The 22,046-nt window shown below is 38.6% G+C and overlaps 2 protein-coding genes across 2 annotated transcripts in view; both read right to left on the bottom strand.

Moving 5' to 3' along the window:
- Nucleotides 1–12,711, bottom strand: part of pparg (peroxisome proliferator-activated receptor gamma) — a 29,199-nt gene extending 16,488 nt beyond the window's left edge. Inside the window, exon 1 of the mRNA XM_010731330.3 lies at nucleotides 12,613–12,711. Coding sequence (XP_010729632.2) covers nucleotides 12,613–12,664 — 52 coding nt within the window. The 5' untranslated portion in view covers nucleotides 12,665–12,711. The remainder of the gene's footprint in view (nucleotides 1–12,612) is intronic.
- Nucleotides 12,712–19,616: 6,905 nt separating this feature from the next.
- Nucleotides 19,617–22,046, bottom strand: part of syn2b (synapsin IIb) — a 73,912-nt gene continuing 71,482 nt past the window's right edge. Inside the window, exon 13 of the mRNA XM_010731329.3 lies at nucleotides 19,617–21,682. Coding sequence (XP_010729631.3) covers nucleotides 21,529–21,682 — 154 coding nt within the window. The 3' untranslated portion in view covers nucleotides 19,617–21,528. The remainder of the gene's footprint in view (nucleotides 21,683–22,046) is intronic.

Raw genomic sequence — 22,046 nt, forward strand, 5'->3', positions numbered from 1 at the left:
TCACGGAAACACTGTAATACAGAATCTACTGAATCCAACGTGTTTGTATCTGTGAGCGCTGTGTGGGCAAACAGGCTGTCAAACGCTTTAAAAAGGTAACAGATGATTACTCAGGCATTTGCAGTGTAGATTATATTCGCAAAGGTGTGTACGTGTGAGCACGTGTGACAGTTGGTGTCTCTCCTGCCTGTTCTCAGATTTCCACATGTCAGAACTTGTCCTTAATGTGAAAGTTCAGTATGTAGGAGTACTTTGTATCCGCTATTGCCTCAGTCATGACATAATAACAAAAGGCAGACAAACTGGCAGGCAGGTCTGGCAAGCTACGGTATGGACAGACTTGTATGACGCTGTGCGCGAGCCAAATCATGCAGTGAAAAGCGCCAGCTTTTTATTTAAAGGAATAATTTAATTAAGAGAGGAGTTAAGTCAACAAAAGCTGGACCACTAAAGATGGTATTAGCGGATATTTCCTCAGGGTCCACTAGCTGTCCATTCTGTGTCAGCACTGAACGATATATTTGGTGTTTGTACACAGACCTGGAACTCTAAATGTGAACTGGCTCAGACCAACGGTATTGCAGCCAGTCAGGTGAGGTCCCTACTCGTAAATCTAGCACATGCTAATGTGCTGAACTCCTGACCTGTCAAGGATAGATGTGGAAGTGAGAAACAGCCAAAGAGAAGGTCAGAAAGTTTTATGACGGTTAACATCATTGAAACCTTAAATGACTGAGACTGTCAAGAGTTGAAAGCCATGAAGACAGATTGAGGGTGACAGGTGGGCAGCATTAGTGTTGCTGTGTTTCAAAGAACCATTAAATCACTGCTAACTATTACTTCTTTGTTATCTTAGCTACAAACCTACATCCCTGTTTTCAGTCACTCGATCTGAACAGCTAATGCTCACTAGTTTTGACTCCATTTTGTTTTGGATGCTGTGTTTGTGTGTTTGCGTGTTGTCCATTATATGATGTTTCATATCATAATGTTTGTTTTGCTAAAGCTATGAGAACGACACGTCCACAGCGTTTAAGTTTGGTTGTTGGTGATGTCTTGCACGTTCCATGAATTTGGGGGCCCGAGCTTCTGAAGAATTACTGAAGACAGATGTTTATTTGTTTGTTTGGCTGTCGAGTCCAAATATCAAAATTCTCAAGAATGAGTTAGCTTGTTATTTTTCCTCATAGTTTTCTTCTACTAGTCCTACAAGATGTAGATTTTGAGTCATAACTTTTGAATTTTAGAACGTTAAAAGTGAACTAATCACAATGGATGATTTATTAAATTTGACTTCAAGTTTACTATGTTGTGTCTAGAATAGGCTACTTCATTCATTCTTTGGTAAATGTGTACTGTTACTTTAAGACTACATCTACCTTCAAATTATATTGTAATGTCAACTTGATGAGAGGGACTGATGCTGTTCTCCCAGACTGAACACAGCAGTTCAGGAAAAAGAGGTGAACTCAAGAAGCCTTACAGAGACATGTGAAATCTTTCCTTTAGGGACAAAGTTGCAAAACAAATGAAATGTTTTTTAACTTTCATATTTCTTCACAGCAGCAACAAATCTAGTCCAAAACGGACTGAAGCAAGCGCTGGGGATCAGATTACTGCACAGAAAGTGGGTGAAGTCCTTTATGAATGTGAGCTTTTTTAAAAATTATTATTATCTTATATGCAAATAAACCCAAAGGAGGAAAAAAACAAACATTTCTGGAACAAAAAGACTGAAAGAATGCAAAAAGCTCACACTGAATAAGCCCTGCAGTCATCCATCGTCACCATCATTTTTTCCAAGGGTGTAGAAGCCACCTACACAATAAGTCATTTGACAGTCAAACAAAGAAAATGCACAAGGTGAGGAGTAGTTTAGGGAATGACAGAAGCCAACGCAGAATCCTGTCTGGTATATTTCTGTGTGCAACAAAAGACAGAACCTGCCCCGCTGCATTCAGAGGCATTAACACTCTTATCTGTTCTGTTTGAATTAAAACTATGTTCCCTCTCTGAGGGTGAGAACTACACCACTAATGTCAAAACAAACAGCCACTTAATCAAAAGCACTGTTGGAAACATGTTTTCATGTTAAATTAGATGGATTGAATTAATAGGGTTGCTAGATTAAAACTCTAAAATGTGCAAATGGAAACAACATATTTTTATGGTGCCTTAATACAGCTTATCTTGTCAATGTAAAGTGTGAGCAGGTATAAATATATGCCCTCTATCAGACCTTTACATATGCTTAATTTAACTCAGGCTTTCGCTTGGCAGTTTTTCTTGCTGCTACCTTTATAACATCCTGTCCTGGTGACAAAATAACAGGTTGTAAAGTATTTCCCCTCTGGCTTTTTTTTTTTTGCAAAGTATGCCATTTATGTTATGAAAGTTGTCTAGTGTATACGAATGTGTGTATGTGTGTGTGTGTGTGTGTGTGTGTGTGTGTGTGTGTGTGTGTGTGTGTGTGTGTGTGCAACACAGAGGCAGAGTTAGTGCACAGAGCTATGTGACTTCCTGACCTCTTCATGTAAAACAGCATGTGGTTCAGTGTCAGTGACTAAAACAAAGATATGCCCGCCTGCACGTCTGCCTCACTGTCCCCACAATTTCTTTGAAAAGATTAATCAGGTTTGGTTTTTACCTGGTGAGTCCTGCATCAGGAAACTGAGATACTCCACGTCTATATATTTATACGCATATAGGTCTACAATTTGTTTAGCTTTCGTTTCATACATTTCAAAAAATATATATCTGTAAGCGATCTCAGAATTTCATTCACTGTAGTTGTTTTGTACCTGACATTAACTTGAACTTGACTTCCAGAGAAGCAGAGTTGCATGCAGTATAAAAGCTGAAAAAGCTTCCTTTTTTTACTCTTCAGGAAATCAACTTTTTTTTAATAAACTTTTTTTTTTTCACTTTAGTGGTGTGAAGCCACCTTGAGTAAAATTACCTGAAAGGGCCTTCCCCCTCTGCGCCTAAACGATCAAACAGGAGAGTAATGGAAAACCATGTGCACACAAAGTGTCAGCCAGAGGTCTGGACTGTCTTCTCGACAAAAACGAGAGTCTCCTTGAGTCTGAAAACCCACTTGCTCGGTTGGTACTGAATTTACTCATGAAACTTCAAAGATCGGCATGGTGGGAGGTTAGAAACCACAATCTCTGTCTGCTTGGCACAGCTCTGAGTAAAACAGAACCTAGACCTCGCTCTCTGATTTCTGTTTGATTTTTTTTATCAAAATTTTTGTGTTTTAGCTTCCAAAGCCAGGAAAGTGGAGCACCGCTAAACATCAGGTGAACCTGAGGTCAGCTTGAGTGGGAGACGACACTTCTTAAAAATGGCCACAAATTCAAGAAAATGTGCTTGTCTGCATTTTAATAAAGCGTAGTCGTAGATTACAAACGTACATAGTTTTGAGTTCTTACACAGCTGATGGTAATCCTTACAATTAAAATATCACAACTACTTCATGTAAATGTAACTTAAACCTCTAAACGAACACCTGAATTTACACAGGAATACAAAGTACGACTATATAGATGCAACGCTGCCTCACATGACCTAGTTACAGATGTTCTTTTGCTTATTTGGTGGAAAAAAAGTGAAAGAAATCTACATGTTTTTGAGCTTAGTAGAGCCAAACACAAAACCCGGGCAACCTTATGAACTGTCTGAAAGAAGCCATACTGCATATCAAACAAACTGACAGTATCTCACTGCACTGATGTCAGCTAAAAGTGGAAATAAACTCACTGTACATCCTTTAAAGTGGCAGTAGTGACAGGTATTTGTGTTCTCACAGCTCATGAATTGATTCAATATGATGAACACACACACACACACACACACACACACACACACAGGGTACAGGACAGTCCACTCACCCAGTTTCTCCCGTTTCGGTTAAGAGAGTGTTCGGTGTCAGCTCACTGACCAGCAACCAAGTGACAGTGCAGTGACAGTGACAGTGTGTGTGTGTGTGTGTGTGTGTGTGTGTGTGTGTGTGGTCATGCTTTTCCTCAGGAAGTGATGACCGATAGAAAGGGAACTACACAAACACACATTTTCTCCCTCTGACAGAGACTGGGCTCAGCAGAAGTTCAGACAGCTAACTATCATGTGGTCTCTGCGTGTTTGTGTGTGTGTGCATGTGTGTGTGTGTGTGTTTGTGTGTGCATATGTGTGTGTTTCATTCCTTTTTTTATGTCTGCATATCTCATGTGTAATCGTACAGTACATACTTTTGAATCTGTGCCCATGTGCTTAAAAGTGTTTTCTTGTATTTGTGTTCTCTTCTAAGAGTGTAGTGTGTGTGTGTGTGTGTGTGTGTGTGTAAGGTGGTAGACATCAGATGCAGATGATTTCCTGTTGCTTCACTCTAACAGGCGACCTCATCATGCCTCTCTGGTTGCACTTCTCTCCCTCTGTTCAGTCACTCAGTGTCGATGTGACAGCGGTGACGCACTCACGTCTGCCTCCTCATGCAATACCAACACAACAGGAGCCTGCTGAGTGTCTGTTTCAATTAAAAGAAACAAGTCTGTCTTTAAATATGGCAACGTACAATCTGTGCTCACAGCACTACATACTCTTGACAGACAGGTTACTTCTATTCTATTTATATCTCCATTGTTTTTATTTTATGTTGTTTGTTTTATTGCTTGGCTAATGCAGACACATTTACAGGGATGTCGATCAATGTGAATTGTCCTTAATCTAAATAAATAAAAGAACCGAGACGGCACAGGATCCAGCGGAGTTCGCACACGTTCCCAAACCAAACAAGAGAGAAGTGGTTTCCGCTTATTGACTGTGACAATGAAAAATTTCTGCCTACATTTGCATTTGTGCATAAGGTACGTGACTACTCAGGGATGCATGAAAAAAAAGACAAAGCCACACTTATGTGACAAAAGTGCTCCTGAAAAAAATAAAAGAGAAACAATTATTAAGGAAACGAGACAGAAGAGAACAATCCAGAGACGGAGAGTCTCAGCTTGTCTGGTAGACGTCAATCATTCACTAAGCACTGTGTGGTTTAACCCAGAGCGGTCAACGCTGGACAGGTAGGGTCAAGTGGTCTCACATTAGTTTGACAGTAGCTTTCACTACTCCACACCCAAGCCACAAGTGTTCACTGGGACAACATCTAATCCTTCTAACAATGCAGAAAGAAAGTTGGACTACATGTTTTCCAAGACGGAAAGGTTTATTTGAGGTGACTAGTTGGATGTTGTCACTGCCAGGTATCTGATATGTTATCCTGGTGTTCATGAAACTGAATTTGATCACCATTACAGATCTCAATAACTTCTTACTTTGGGGCCATTTGAAGGACATACAAATGTTAACCTACAAAGTGGCTGTCCACACAATGACAAGTCCACCACTATATTTCTAGAAGATACAGTAGTTTAAGTTGAAACATAAACCTCAGGAACAAGTTGAAACTGCTTCTGAAAAACCTCACAGTTAGTCACAGGTGTCATCATACAACTGTTTTTTCCATCTAACAATAGGTTTTGTGTTTCTGCGCATCAAGTTCAGAATTTCTGTGTACAGTACGTGTGAGCTGAAATCCTGAACCAAATTCGTCACCATGTTAAATATGAGTTGAACTCCACTAGTCAACACAAAACATTTTGACATCTTCCAAGAACTGGTTTTCAGTGAGTCAAAAAAGCGTTTGCACGCTCAATTGTAAACACAAACGTATGCCTCTTCAGAAAGACTTACTACTCCTCTGAGGTGTGCAAACTGAGTTTCATATTAACTAATAACTGAAACCTATGAACACTCGACAGTCTTCTGACAAATCTGAGAAATACGCAGGCGCCAGGAAGCACTGAAAACAGGAGGGAAACAGCTAGCCTGCCCATGTTCAAAGTTCCAACTTCACCTACCAGCACCTCTAAAGCTATTCAGTTAACATGTATCTCATTTATTTATTTCATTTATGGGAATTATAGCTCAATATTTATTTACTGCACAGACAGGAGGGTGGTATTGCTCTTCTCATCTAACTCTTGGCAAGAAAGTGAATCAGCATATTACCCAAAATGTTGGATTACTCCTTTAAACTGAGCTGTGTAAAACATGATTAAGTGATTAAGTCGTTATAAGGGCAACCCAATCACTCGCAGCTCATTGCACTACTTTGCAGTTTGCTTGCGGTTCCTAGACAGTTTCTATGTTTTTTTTTCTCCGGCTTGCACACTTGGCGTCAACACGCTAGTTCCAGCCACAACTTCCAACATGTTAATATGAAATAAAAATCTAAATGAAAATGAAGGGCCGCAACTGAATAAAGAGACAAATTATGAGAATAGTTAAACACCATGCATTGTGTGGTTTTTATATCCGCACTGTCAACAGTATTAAGATTACATCGTCACGCCCAAATCATGGTTATAATCAACTCAACAATCGAAAAAAGTTTTTGGCGACACACTAGCACAATTAAACAAAAGGAGCTAATCTAACTCTTCAATCTGTCAACCCAGCTTTTGATCAATGTCACATAATTTAATGATCCATTGTGATAGAAAAGCTTTTCTTGCCAGATTTACACACACACATACACACACACGCACTGACGCGCGCACGCTCACACGCACACACACACACACACACACACACACACACACACACACACACACTGATGTTCAGGATATGTTCTACATTGCTATCTGAATCATAATGTGACTGGGACGTGAGGTGGGTCTTGTATTATAGGACGGCATGTTGACAGAAGTCCAGTGAACAGCACTCTGAGGGATTGTAAAGAAACATATGCAACCAAAGAAAAACACTGGACAATCACACACACTTTATGTTACATATATTTGCACATGCGAGGGAGGTGATGTAAGCACACTGGAAGTTAAGCACTTACTATTTTAACTCACACATGTGTTGTATGTGTGTTGTATATATATATATATATATATATATATATGTGTTGTGTGTGTCTGTGTGTGCGTGTGTGTGTGTTCTCTATGTTATCTGTATCTGAAGTTTTAACAATAATCTTAGGATATGAACTTTTGCCTGATTCCTTTAAACAGTTATGAGTTAATGGTTGATGAGTCTCTTGAGGTTCAAGAGCTTCCTCGCTGGATAAGGGGAAGGAGTGCCGCATGCTGTCAAGGCCTCGCACACACACACATACATGCATGTACCATGTTATCCCACTGAGGGACTTGTATTTGAGGACATGTGCACAGGATAGACCAAGACAAAGCAAGTTCTGGGCACTCCTTTTCATTTATGATAGGTGAACCGAGTGACAATCAATCTATCTTTGTCTCACACAAACACACACACACACACACACACACACACACAAACACACAAACACACCTCTGAGACCGAGAGGTGTTACCTTGAAGACGAAGCACAAAGATTGGGAAGAGAAGAAGGATGAATCACTTGTTGAGATAAAAAAGTGATTCAGACTGGTTGGTTAATTATCCCTTTACATGAGGGTGATCTCAGCTGTGGGAGTCATGTGAGAACGATTTATAGCTAAACTCGTGTTTTGACAGAGAAAGGCAGCGAGAGGAGGGCAACACTGTAGGAAGAGGGGGACAATGTGGGAAGGGTCATGCCCTGTTCCTCGAAGTGGAGAGGAAAAAACGGGAGTGTGCTGCCTTCAGCTGCTGTTTAGCTGGACAATAACAAAACAACACATGACGTGACTCTCATTCACAGAATGTACGGTAAACACATGTGCCAGGAACGGTATACGCAAAAGAAACCGATTTAGACTCGCCTGTGAAAAAAGAAGGTTCACTGACATGAGAAAAATAAGTGTCAGAGTTGACTCAACAATTGACCACTTGTTGACCCCCTCCTTGTGATTATCCAATCAACTGTAACTGGGCACAGCAGGCCCGTCAAGCTTTAGCTTTTTCCACACGTTGAACACATTGTGCAGCGAACTGTCAATTTATTCAAAATCTTCAGAGAGTAGTTCACGACAAGAAGAAGCACAAAAGGTTTCTGGAAAGAGGGAAAGCTATTCTCAGTCTTTATTCCTGTTTCAGGTTCCTTTGGCATTTAAAAATTATGAACCAATTTTAAATTCAGTGGGTGGATTACGTACATCATTCACCAAGTGATGTCTCAAGCAGTGCCACATACAGTGAACCCACAGAGAAACCTTGTGCAAGTCTGAGTCAGTCTTAGTTCCCACTAGAGACGGGAGGTTTTGACCTGAAGAGCTGCTGTTTGCTCCCACATCTTTCTAAATGGGAAATTAGGGCAAAGGTTGCTAGATGTCCTGTCTTCTGAATAATATCTATGTTAAAGTGCGTTGGGAAGGGAAACTCTTAATATTAGTGTATGTATGTACTGTGCCATTTGTTTTATGGTAATTAAATTAACTGCACAGTATTGTAATACCTGATCCAGAGAGATCCAACTTAGTCCCAACGTTTGGCCAACATTTAGTTCAGTTATAATATAGTTAATATAACTAATTAAAAAGATCTGAAAACGGTCTGACAGGACAACAAACATGACCAGTCAGACAATCACACACATTATTTAAACCACTTTATTTTGGAACAAGTTGGAACAAGCGGTCAGTCTGTAAATTGTGGTCTTCAACAGACAGTTCTCAATTTTTCTGTTTGTCTTTGTTTTTTCCTTCTAACATGTTTTTCTAAAACGGGACTTTTTTAGGAACCTGTCCGACTGTCTGCCTGCTTGCCTTTCTTGTCTCACTTGATGTTTAACTTGAGTAAAATAAAAACAGATGATAGCCACACCTATTAAAATGATACCACTGTTGAAATAAATCAGAGATGTCCAAACAACTGCTATTTTACCTCCAGTATATGTATAAAGTCTTGTCTGATCTACTCATTTTCTGTTAATCGTTCCTAATTTTTCATGTAAAAATGCCAAACTTTAGTTCCAGCTTCTTAAATATTCAATTTGACATCAGCCTCAAGAGCTCCCTCGCTGGATAAGGCGACAGAGTATTGCCTCACACACGCACACACAAAAATGTACATGCCATTCTGTCTCGCTGACATCAATTGAAAAGGACTATTTCGCTATTTCACAGAAAAAATAACAACTGATTAATTGAAAAATATTCACCAAAAGAAAAAAACTATTATCAAGACACAGTCAAACATGAAAATAATTCTTAGTTAAAGCCCTAATAGATTGTTATCAAACATATTTTCCATGCTTCACAATCCAAAGCATGTTACTGGAAGGAGAGGCAATGACTTGGTGAGATACTAATCAGCCTGTTCAACAGAAAGATCTTTCTTCTGTTGCTTTCACCATCTCTTGGGCAGACAAGTTCAGTTTTTTGGTGTGAAAATTACGGATGTGAAACAGTGTAAGAGAAATAGACGCAATGACAATGCATGGACAAGCCTGTGAACTATTATGTTTGCACCTTGCATTAAAATATGTTCTTTTCTCCTTCAGACATCGACTGTTTAATACAAAAGTGTAAAGAGGTTGCTTTGATGTCGCCCTTAATGTGAGTCACTTCTCAGATGGCAGATGCTGTTATGATTGAGGCTTTTTCTCTGCACAACATCGTGTCGATGCTGAGAGAGCGAAAAAATGTGAACAGGTGTAACGGTAACAGCTGATTCATTTTGAAAATGTTATGTCGGCTTTGTTGTCAATACATTTAAAAAAACAAGAACAAAACAACCCTCTAAACACATGCAGCACACTCGGCTTAAATGCTTAAATAAAAATGTTTGGGCAGAAATATACTGCTAAACGATTAAGATAAATGAAAATTATATAACTGTGCTCGCCTGATAAGATTCTCATCATTTACAATATAATTATACTGAGACAAAATAAAAAATAGAGCTGGATTTTTCACCAATCTGCTTGTTGTGTGCCAAGCTTTGCTTAATGTCAAAATCAAATTACAGCAAAAAAAAACTCCCGTTGCCATCAGTAGTAAACAGTGAATTCATTAGCCTTTGAGTTAATAATTACCCCTAATTTTCAAACCAAATTGATGACCTTAAGGCTAAACTGTGTCAACGTGGTCTCAATGTCATCTGATAAAATCGAATCAAAGGTGGCCCTTTTGAAAACATTCACAATGACACACACACACACACACAGACACACACAAAAAGATGATTTATAGTAAACACACCAGGATGTTGGTGGTGTAGAGGCAAAAGTGGTTAACTATTTGTGGGGTAAACCGGAGTGTGTCACTATCTCTTTATCTGTGTATTTATACAGATAGAAATGAGCAGTCTTGCTTCCTTTCATGCAGTGATTATGTTTAGACCTTACAGAGGTTTCATAACTTTTTTTAAAGCTACTGCAAACAACCTCTGCGAAGACTGCAAATGGTTTCAAAAACCAAGATGAATCCTGACACTGTGGCATCTTTATAAACCTGAATTTTGTCTTTACACCAAACAAAGCTTTGTGTGGACACATATTGTCCACAGAGAGCTAAACATCACTTTCAGGCAATGTTGTGCGACAACATAAACACAGCATGGCCTCCTTTCATTTATGAAATCAGAGGGAAGCCCATATATATGCACACACATGTGTACATACACACACCTTTAGGAATTGCATAACCTGATAAGCAATAATTCACCGACCGGCACTGTATCAACAAACTGAGTCAGCCAGTCAAACTTAAAGCAACTCATGTAGAGATTACAACACGTTACATGATATGTGTTTTCCTCTGACTGCTTTAAATGTCCTGAGATTTTAGTCAGGCACAGTTACAATCTTTCTACATCCAAAACTCAAAAGAGTTGCCAAAAACCATGAACACTTGAAACACAAAAATTATGCTCAGTGCCATAATTAAAAATGACAAATGATACAAATGATTGTATGACCAGAGAATAACACAAGAAATTACCTTTAATGACGTCTTCAAAATAGAGATAATTTCTTAACCACAAATGTATCATAAGTACTTTAAAATAGCCTTGTTACATCAGTGATGACGTTCAACCTTTAATAAACTTAACACTCATGATATAATTCTCGTAAACACCTAATAATTTATAGCATCAGACTGATGAGTAATGGCACTTCATCAAAATAGTTTGATCTGCAAAAGCCTGTAAATCTTTAAGCATTTCAGGAAGTGTGATTTTGCTCTCTATGACCTTCTCTCTTTTTGTCATTTATTTCCAACCCTCTGGTTTGCTTGTAAGTCAAGAGAGCATCTTACTTCCTGTAAAAACAACATTTTTTTTTCTTTCGAATATATATGTCATCATTTGTTTTACAGAGCTGTTTATTTCCACTAATTTTAGTATCGCTTGGCATTAAGAGACATCAAAGCATTGATGGTTTGGCATGTTTTAGCTCAATTATTACCAACAAATCTACACATATGCTACATACTGTTGTAGGTTGATTTCCTATCTTCCAGGCAGCGATTGATTTTACGTTCTGTCAGTGCATTAGTATCATGTTAAACTTGCTGAGATTGGAAGTTAGCTTGATAACAGATAATCCATCATAGTAAACTTATTATTAATTTATGATACAGTACAGTACTTTTTAAATTAAACTTGATGTAACAGTAATGTATATACACTAACCGGCCACTTCATTAGATACACGTGTACAATCCAATGTGATCCAACAACTCTGAGATGAATTCAACTTGAAGCTTATAATGTTTCAGTTAATTCAACTTTATGTTTATTGTTGAGGTCTTAGTGGGTGCTGTTGTTGTACAGGAGTGCATTATATTGGCCCTGTCCAGTTTAACACTATTGCAAACTACAACCTGAATAATAACCATAATAGTCAAGGTAATATCTTCCTGACAGTGATAACAAGAGCTGAAACATTGCTATTTTATAATGGCAAAGTTGTTGTAATGTCACAGTGGATTGTGTATCTAATAAAGTGTCCGGTGAGTGTATATCTCAAACAAATTGAGAAGCTCTGCAAGATATGTTTAAATACCATAGTACAATCATTGAAAACTAATGGCTGCCTTGAAGGTAGGCAACATACTTTCAATGGACCATAAACAGGCAAAAAACACTGTATGATTCTTTAAGTGTCAAGTAAACTTCCCATTAAATGAATATCGAGAGTAAAAGTAGTTTTAAATACGTAAAACCAAGAGCAAGAATAATACTCTTTATGTTTTCCCTGATTGTTTAGCCTGCTATCAGGTTGGAACAATGACAATGACCACAAAGCTATAAAGTAATATGTCCACATACGTGGTGAATAACTAACCCCACTGCTGGCACCACTGGCAGTGACAATCTTGTACAATAAACTGTTCGCTGTCCAAGTGCCATTATTACGTAATAATAAAACAACATTAGGCCACTTCACGTCAGCTAAAAACCTCAAAGAGAAGTCAGTGTCCTCGGTCTCCTGAGCTTGTGTCCACATTATTGCTGAGTCACGACCGAGATTTTCCAGTCAATTCAAAAACACAGAACATTACGCAAGATCCAAACATTCCCCGCGTGACACAGAAGATAGATGACAGCTTATAGAAAATATGTAAAAAAGCATTGGCTGTTCACAGTAATCTACACCTCTAACAGAGTCGAGTCATGAATATTGGTGACAGTCTCTTGTACTTACCATAGAAGTTGTGACCACTTTGATGGTTAAAATCTCTGCCTGGTGTTTGCATGACAAACTCTCTCTCACTGTGGTAGTCAGACACAGTATGGACCAACACCTGACGGTGTGCCAGTTGTCAGTCCTGAAACCGCACCGCCCCCCCACCACCCCCATGTGTACGCCACTGGTAATCTGTCACACTCCAAAAAGTGTCCACCTTAATGAGACTTAACATCCGGTAGTCTCAGTGCTCCTTAAAACAGGAGGATTATTTGACATAGATGGGTTAATTAAGCTTATTTGAGTTCAGATATTGTTGGATTTTTTTACACAAAACATGCATTTAGTATCAGAGGCAGATTTTTATAATGGTGCGTCCTCTTGAAAGAAGTTTATTAAATGACTTTTTAAGCTTTAATTTATCAGCATTTCAGCGGTTTTTAAGTTTCTTATCATCCCACCAGCAGCCACAACACACAGCCCTCACAACAAACTGTAAAACCGAGCAGGGGGTGACTGACCTGATCACTGTTTGGAAGCGCACGACACGGACTTGCCCTCCCCGCAGTCGGATCGTCTTCTTCGTTTGCGTGGACGTGCGCACCAGCCTCGGATACCGCGGGGGTGTCGTCTCTTCCACGGGAGCGCAGTGTCAAATCGGTCAGCTCTGTTTGCTGTGGGGGTTTCTGGTCATGCTGCTTGCTGTCGCTGCTGAGGTCGGTGTCTGCCTTGCCTTGCCTGCCTGCCTGCATGCCTCTCTCTCCTCCCTCCTCTCAACACAAACGCCTGGGAGTCCTGATCACACACGTAAAGGCATCAAATTACTCTCTAGCTAAAGCTATGAAAAAAAAGAGACTTATTAATGTAGGTATATTTATTTGTTTAATTGATGAAAACAAAGTTTATATATATATCTATTTTTTTCTCATGTTTCTATTTTTTATATATAATATGTATATATATCTATATAGTATATATATATATATATATATATAAGTTTATATATATGCCACATTGATTAAGGGAGGCTGGCTGTAGAACAAGTCAATCGCCATAAGTCCCCATGTTAAAATGTCCAACTTCACATCAGTAATGAATATGTTTGCAACATGACTGCACTGAGGCTTAATTTCTATATAACACACCTCATTGAATTATATTGAAGCTTAAATTATGCATAATTAACAGTGTGCTTTCATTGACAGGTTGGTGGCAAGGTGGGTTCTGTTATAAGTGGCTTGTTTGAGCACCCAGGTGCTATTCAGCCCACCCCGGGTCCATGAGAAGATCCACATCTTTGACGATTTTTAGGTAGGCAGCAGAGCCAGGTAATAAATTTGACCTAAAAGTACACCTAAACCTCACAAATCAACATATTACTGTTATATAACCACAAAAATGTCACTTATAGTGGTGAGGAACAGGGACTCCAGAAAGTTAACACTACTCATTTCATAAAATGGTGAATTTTACTTTACATTTTAGTCTTTGTATGGATAATCAAAGAGCTTCTATTTTAATTGACGAGCTAATGGTGGTGTGTTATTATTAGAGTTATTGGTAGGTGGAGAGCTACACCAGGAAGAGAGGTGTTAGTCAGCAGCGTATTTCCCAAAATCAGACATAATGTTACTAACCCGTCAATGAGTGACAACTTGTTTTGTCAGCTAACTGATTAGAGTTACCCCATCTTAGTCAATTAGTGGACTAATGATGACTAATGGGGTCATTACAGTCACATCTGTGCTATCACAGTCACGTTGACATACATGTTTTGGTCTTACAAGGCACGACGGGCAAAATGACAAGAGTGGAAACACAATCTCATCTTTAAAAAAATACAGAAATAGATGCAAATCCACTAGCAGTTTGCATACATGCCCCATCTCTAGAGCCTGTCTTTACACTCAGGTTGAGGACCTTTGACTAACCCCAACCTCTCTATTTTTAACCCTGAACCAGACACTGACATATACAGACTATTTATTTTCTCTCTTAGCAGAAAAAACCTGGGGTTCATCACTTTGTTTGTTAACCACTAATCTTGAAATCGCGTCTCGTTATCGTGGTTTTCATGTAATAATACCATTCACATGAGATTAAAAATGTTTTTTAAGTAATTGGTAAATAAAACGTTCAACAATCAGCCTACTTATGCCACGTGAGATGTAAATATATTAAGCTGTGAGGATGTTCACACTGAAATGTGGCATCACATGAGCCCTGCTGGCTGAATGTTCACCTGACACTAGGCTGACAGATTGCGGTTAGATCTGGTTTTTAACTTCCTGTCGCTCATAGAGACATGCAACGGGCAGCAGAGCAGCCTGGTGAACAAACATTTCCACTATCAAAAAGTTCAGTTCATGAAGAAATGAATGTTCCTGTTTTTTTTTGTTTTTTTTACTGTCACTTGACCAGACACTGACCTTCTGTCTGCTCCTATGATATGTATCTATGGCTGGGTATGTGTAAGTGAAAGGACCTTATTGTTACTATTCAGTTCAAATTTTTGTTTATCATAATTTGCATTCATGGTTTTGCAGGAATTTGTTTGAAGAAGAGCAGGTCAGAATATTTCATTTGCTACAGAGACCTCTGTTATAAAATGTCATGAAGGTTAATGCTCTTATTATGTTCTGGTCTGTTGTTGTGAATGCCACAGAGAAATACTGTTAAATTCATCATCAAAAAGGAATGATTGCGCAGAACACATACTCGCTGTAGTAAGAAAAAGGAATGTAATGGGTGCTCATACAAGCCATCTGAAGCGGCACCTACAATGAAAGTGGCCATGCTGTTCATTATGCATAACTTTAAGCCTTAATATAGTTTGAACAGGTGAGTTAAAAAAAAAAATCTGACTTGTCATGAACAGGAAAATTAGCTATAGAGACCAAAACTGTTTTTTGTACCAGGCTGTAAACATGTTTATTTCTGCTGTGAAGTCAGACGTTTTAACATGGGGGGGCTTATGGAGACTGACTCGTTTTGGAGGCAGTCTCAAGTGGCAGTTTGAGGACTTGCAATTTTCAGCTTTCGACACTGTGCCGTCAATGCGGACTTCACTTCACAGACACGGTGGTTGCTACTTTCTCCAAATGGAAAATATCAGGAAGAGAAGTGCAGATAGGGAAGTTAGTAATAAACCTGAGTCCTGTTTAAACTGTTCATAGCTGAATAGAGTCAGCTTACACTGGTGTATTTTAACATCAGTTATACTTGTGGTACTTTGGTGCCAAGAGGTCAAAGAAAAGCTGAGGTATACAGAAGCCCCAAGCAGTTATACATTCATACATTTTATTTTCTCAGTTTTCTTGTGATAATTTGTTATTCATGTCATTATGTCAAAATAACAAATGTTTTTATCCCAAGATAACAGAATAATTTTCTTGAGATCTCAAGATAATGAAACTTTGTTTTAAATAATTGCAGAAAACTTCATAAAAAAAACTTAAAATCTTGAGAAAACAAACAAAAAAAACTCATTATCAAAAGAAAACGGAGGAAATACAGTAAAAAGTATGAATGTGCGTATGACTGCCTGGGGCTTACATAGTTTTTCAACCTGTTCTAAAAGCATTAAAACACAAAAGACACAAACGTTGCTGCTCACTGAAAATTGCCATACTGTTTGTTTTAAAAGCTACTAGATATAAGTGTAGTTTGCCTCTGATCTATAATAACTCGATACTGTGAACTAAGACAGCTGGCACACTTTGCTTATTTACAGGCATAGACGTTTTCTCTGTCTGTCTGTCTCTCATAAGCAGAAAATTCCTCCCCACACTGAATTTCTTTGTGCTGAACCAAAAAAAAAAAAAAATTACGCCCTTGAGACTTTTACTGCCACAAACAAAACAAAGCCATATTTTCTGAGTGTTTATACAGTTGAATCCCAGGAGACGGGACCTTTGGTATCTAAAAATGTTCATCATCAAAGTGCTTGTGTATCTTTACAAGACTCTCCTACACTGTCATGACACTGTAATTATTATAAAGTAGAGGTGACATGACTTTTTCAGGCCTAGGAGGGGTGACAAACTATTCAGAATTGTAAAATGGCTTGATTTTTCTCTCCATCCTCAATCATACCGAATGATTTGATGATAAGAACTAAATCTGTATATTGTGTTGTTTAACCACAGTACTGATTGAGCCCTCCTCCCCATGTCCATACTTCCTCGCTCTCGGTCAGGCTCCAGCAGGGTGGGATAAGCACCAAGACAAACAGGGTTTCGCTAGTATAGGCTTGCTTTGATGCATTAGCCGCCCACGTCCATGTCCCAATGAGCAATGTGATGGAGATGTTCCCACAGATCTCCACTGACTGGTTGTCCCTTGGACGTCAATGGGACTCTCTTTGTTGTACATCCATGTGTACAACGAGTTTGTATGAGAGGATCTGTGAATGCGTTTCACATCATCTGTAATGGCTGGCTTTGTTGGAAAAATGTCTCTATTTGCCAGATTTGTATCTGAAAGGATACAGGTTTAAAATATTTTACACCCACCCACCCTCACACACTGTTTGCTTATATGGTTTTCCTGCTTGTACAGTAAAAGAAAGTCCTATTTCCAATGTAAATGATGTGGTTTTGGTTCAAAGTGAGGACATGAAAGAGAAAACATGAGAAAAAAAACTTAGAAAAGGAAAAAAAAACAAAGCAAATTGCTATGATGTGGAGAGAGTAAACTAGGGTGTTATCACTGATGTGTGATTTGTGCATGAAGGTGATAAGTGTGCTGATACGTGTGAAGTTTTGGGGGGACAAGATGACAGTGTGAGAACTAAGCGGTGTGGCACAAAGAAAGACGAAACAAAAAGTAGCAGGAGCAATTGTTATTTCTATGATTACCATCTCCAACTTATAACCTTCTCACCTCATAATAATATTTATAATAGGGCCTACATTGACATCAGTGATGGTCTTTGATTAATATGTTCAGGATATTTGAAAATGTGTAATAGATATGTCTTAATGTTGTGACCTCGAGCTGTCAAGTTCACAACAAATAAACCAGAGCCACCAATAATGCACTTAAATAACAAATAGCAAAAAGAAATATGGATGTGTGTGAAGTCACTATTGTAAGTGAATGGATGTGTGGTAAATATGATGTGCTCATGTTGGAAAAAGAACGATAAGAGAACCTAACAAAACACAACGAAAGTCTTCTCTCAAAGATGACTAAGATGGCAGCTTCTTTTCTTTAGTGACTGGGCACAGGTGCTCCCAGTTAACCCAGGTGGACAGTCCCGCCTACCAGTTACATGAACCTGCAAGAAAGGAGCAAATGAGGCAGATATTTAACATATTTAAATGCTTTACAACAAACACTAAACGTCTCTAAGCACGAATCTTTGCAGATGAGAAATATGTACAATATTTCTGCATGCATATAGTGCCATCTGCTGGCTCAGCTTGGCTAATTCAACCCACACCAGAACAGAAGACTGTAGGTTATTCTTCCATGTTTTTATGACTGTGTGCTTTGTAGAATATAAAGTATGTCCTCCTTTCCCCCTTTAATATTAAATAAATATACTTATGATATATTAAGACATGGCCCGTCACTAATGTCCTCAAGACTGTCCTGTGATTACTGGTGCTGCAAGGTCTTGTACAGGCATCGTCCACCTGCGTTGCTGATGTGTCCTTGAGCATGAACACAGAACAAACAGAGCTGTCATTGACCTTACACTGTGGACTCTCAATAAACACATTACCTTTGTTGGTGAGTTCAAATAAAAGATGACTTCATTGATGACAGGCGGTTTGTGTTTTATAACCATGAGTCTTCACTTACAGCGCTTTCTAGTTAAAAACAGAGAGTTTCACGATCATATAATACCCTCTGTCCTAATTGTATTATATAGAATTGCCTGTAATTAAAAAAAAGCAGACTAAACTTTTATGATTTGACAAAAATGTAAAATTGTTGACACATAACATTCAGCTTAAAGCTTGCAGTTTTTTTTCCCACCAGAACAGAATTTTGGATATCCTACCACAAATATGTTTTTTTTTTGTTTTTTGTTTTTTAGAAATATAGCCAAAGCACTGTCATTTCTATAATGAACATTTACTAATAGATTGGTACATAATTTTATCAGACCTTGATTGCAGACTTGTTCATCACTTACCAGGCAATTGGTGTAACACTTTAATCAAGGAATAATCTATAATTAAGTAATTAAGGGTCACTCAAATTAATTAAAAGACTCAAAGGACAGCTGTGTAGGAGTTGGAACTGAAAAACCTCACCGTCTCCCTCCTAGCATGAAGGAGAAACTATGGTGGTTGCAAAAAGTGAGAAAATCTAGAGCCAGTGTTTAGTTTCTCCATTCTGGGATACTGTAGAAACATCACAGTTCAGCTGTAATGGAGGACCTGTGGTGTATGTATGTATAAAAGGGTCATTCTATGGGAACAAAAAAAAAATTAGTCTCAATTTGAGGTGATTATACACCAATGAAAACATTGTTATACATATTATAGTCAATTTCTGCCATATTATCTAAATAGCGCCCTCTAAATCACACTGCATCTTTACCTGCAGCAATATAAAACACATCAAGCCTTTACTTTAAAGATCCTTTACGTCTCTCTCTGATCCCTTCATGGCACGAAGATGTTTCAGGACTGACATCTAGTGGTATTATTACTAGTAACTAGTACTAGTACTAGTAGTAGGAGCAGCTCCATGTATTTGTTCTGTAAATTAATGGGGTATTCCATTAAGTTCTGGGACTTTGTGTCAACACTGCAGCAGCAGAGACATACAGACTTTTTGTCAAGCTCCAACTCCATATCACTTTTTCATTGGACCATCCACTGTTTGGTAAGTACCACATCTTTCCATGGCACTCGGTCAAAAGTGTTAAAATGTTGTGGCCCTCAAGCCTAACCCTGTTGACATCATCATGGCCACAGAAGCCATTATGCACGCAACAATGACTAAACTGATCTTTGAGTGTGAAATCGATGCATACAAAAGGTGCACCCACCACCATGAAACGTACTTAATGAATCAGTGGAATGATGGAACCACATCTTTATTAACTTTTATCTGTACAGAAAAAACAAACAAAAAAAACAAACAAACATTATCAGTCACCAGATCATGCAAAGCAGTATTGCGTTACAAATAAAAACACAATACAAAACAAACAATACATACTGTACCATAAATATGGAGCCTCAAAAAAATAAATCAATCGATCAATATATTACAAAAAATAAACTCCTGAGATGACACATACATACATACGTACATACAAATACAATGTATTATAATTTACTTGCAACAGTACTGGAAATGGATAAGCAGACAGGTTGATATGCGGTTCTTAAGTGTTTTTCTTTTTACTCTTACTCTTAACTTAAGATGTAGCAACTCAACTGAAAATAACCAGTCAATGTACTGGGTTCATTCTAGGTTGCCCTAAATTCAGTCCAACAATACAAACAGGATTGATCTGAAAAACCAACAGCTCAATATGGAGTAATTATCTGAAACCCAGCTTCTGAGTGCAGTACAAAGCAACCTGGAAAGTCGCCACTGAAAGGAACCTTAAAGGGAATGTAAGAATAAGGTAAAACAGATACACAGGTCCTGTATGTATGATCATATTTATATGTATAATAGGGTGACAGCGCTCAACAGTCATGTCGAGGTGTTATTGCACTACTGTCTCAATGTCTTTCATGAGAATAATCAACAAATTACAATACTGCTGATAGATCTACACAGAGGTGAAACAAGAGATCACCAGTCACAGCTACAGACATGAGTCGTTTTGCTCTCTGAAATGCATTCAGTTACTTTTTAGGGTTGATTTAGTCAGTCTGGTGCTCTAGGCCCAATCCCAGCGCTCCCAGAACCACAAGAGTTGCAATCAATTTTCTCTTAAATAGTTTAACACTTGAAGTAAATGAATGCATTTCGAGTTCGACCCAGGTCTGCACAGCTAACAAACGTAGCTGTGGATTGAAAGCATCTTCACAATAAGGCTACAACATCTAGAGAGAGAGAGAGAGAGAGAGAGAGAGAGGTGAACGCAGGGAAAACTCAACACTGATAGAGCTCCCTTTCGCTCCAAAAGTCACACTGAGCCACTTGGGGGAGCCATGCATAACAATTTGAACACAGATGAACATACACAGATTTCCAACTCCCTCTCACGGCAGGCTTGCAGACAAAAAATGGGGCAGCAATGATGAGCCCAGTAGTCAGTAGCCAAGAACCAGAGACACGACGGCTGGATTTTCACAGGAACAAATCGTTTAAGAAGTGTTTTTTTTGTTTGTTTTGTTTTTTGTTTTAAACTCACATACTTTCACTTACGGACCAAAATTGAGTCACTGTGGGGGAACACCATCTAATGTCAAATATCTAATCATGTTTTTAAATGTGTATGAATCCAGCTACTGAATGAAAGAGTTATGTCACTGACAAAAGCTTATTGAAAAGAGCTACTTCTCTACGATTGGCTTATTTCCCTTTATGCTTATATATGTTTATATTTATATACTGTATATGTGTATATATATGTATATACTGTATGTACACTCCATCTGTAGTTTTAAATATTATACTATCATATTCTGTCTTCCTTAAAGTGATCTGGGAAAAATAAACATTTTGTTATTCTGTTCTTTACTTTATTATATATCAATGACGTAACTCCTTCAGTCCATTTACTCTGGCACAGCATCATTCGCTGAATATCCTACCCAGCAGGCCTCACTGTTAATCACAAAGGAAGGAGAAGAGGGGGCCGTGACAAAGGGGATACAATACAGTTAACACACAAAGTTTAATCTCAGACTGGACCACGTTTAATGTCAATCAAGTCACCACTGGCCAAAAATAAAAGGAGGGGATGGGGGCAGAATCAATAGGGGGCTGACTACGGTTCGGCCGTGTCTAGTCAGAAAAAAGGCTGACGAAGGACTTTCGGAGGTTGCGAATGGTCTCGGCCTTTGCCTCTTCTTGTCCATCACCTCCAGAGCTTGAGACCCCACGGAAGAAAGAGGAGTCGCTGAAGGCGTTGAAGGCATTGGTCAGGGACTGAGACTTACTGGGGAGGGAAGAGGAGGAAAAAGTGAGGGAGGAAAGGGGAAAGGATGGGATGCAAGGAGGAATGAAGGAAGGGAGTAGAGGATTATGTGTGTTATCAAGAGGGAAAAGTCGGGAAGGAAGACAAACAGGGACATGTGTAAGAGGGCCAAAGCCAGAAACAAAACATTTGATGATAACAAAACATTCTGAAATGTTAACACTGTACATTATCATACACTGGTGGCACAAATTATTATAACACCTGGCAGATCTGCCCAAAATACTGACCTTTTTTTTGCCTCCAAAATATGATTTCATTTTATAATGTTCATGAAATATGCAGATGGTTACTCTGAGCACAACAAATATCAGATGAAGTGATA

The sequence above is a fragment of the Larimichthys crocea genome, chromosome VI (assembly GCF_000972845.2).
Source record: "Larimichthys crocea isolate SSNF chromosome VI, L_crocea_2.0, whole genome shotgun sequence".
In the NCBI taxonomy this organism is placed as follows: Eukaryota; Metazoa; Chordata; class Actinopteri; family Sciaenidae; genus Larimichthys; species Larimichthys crocea.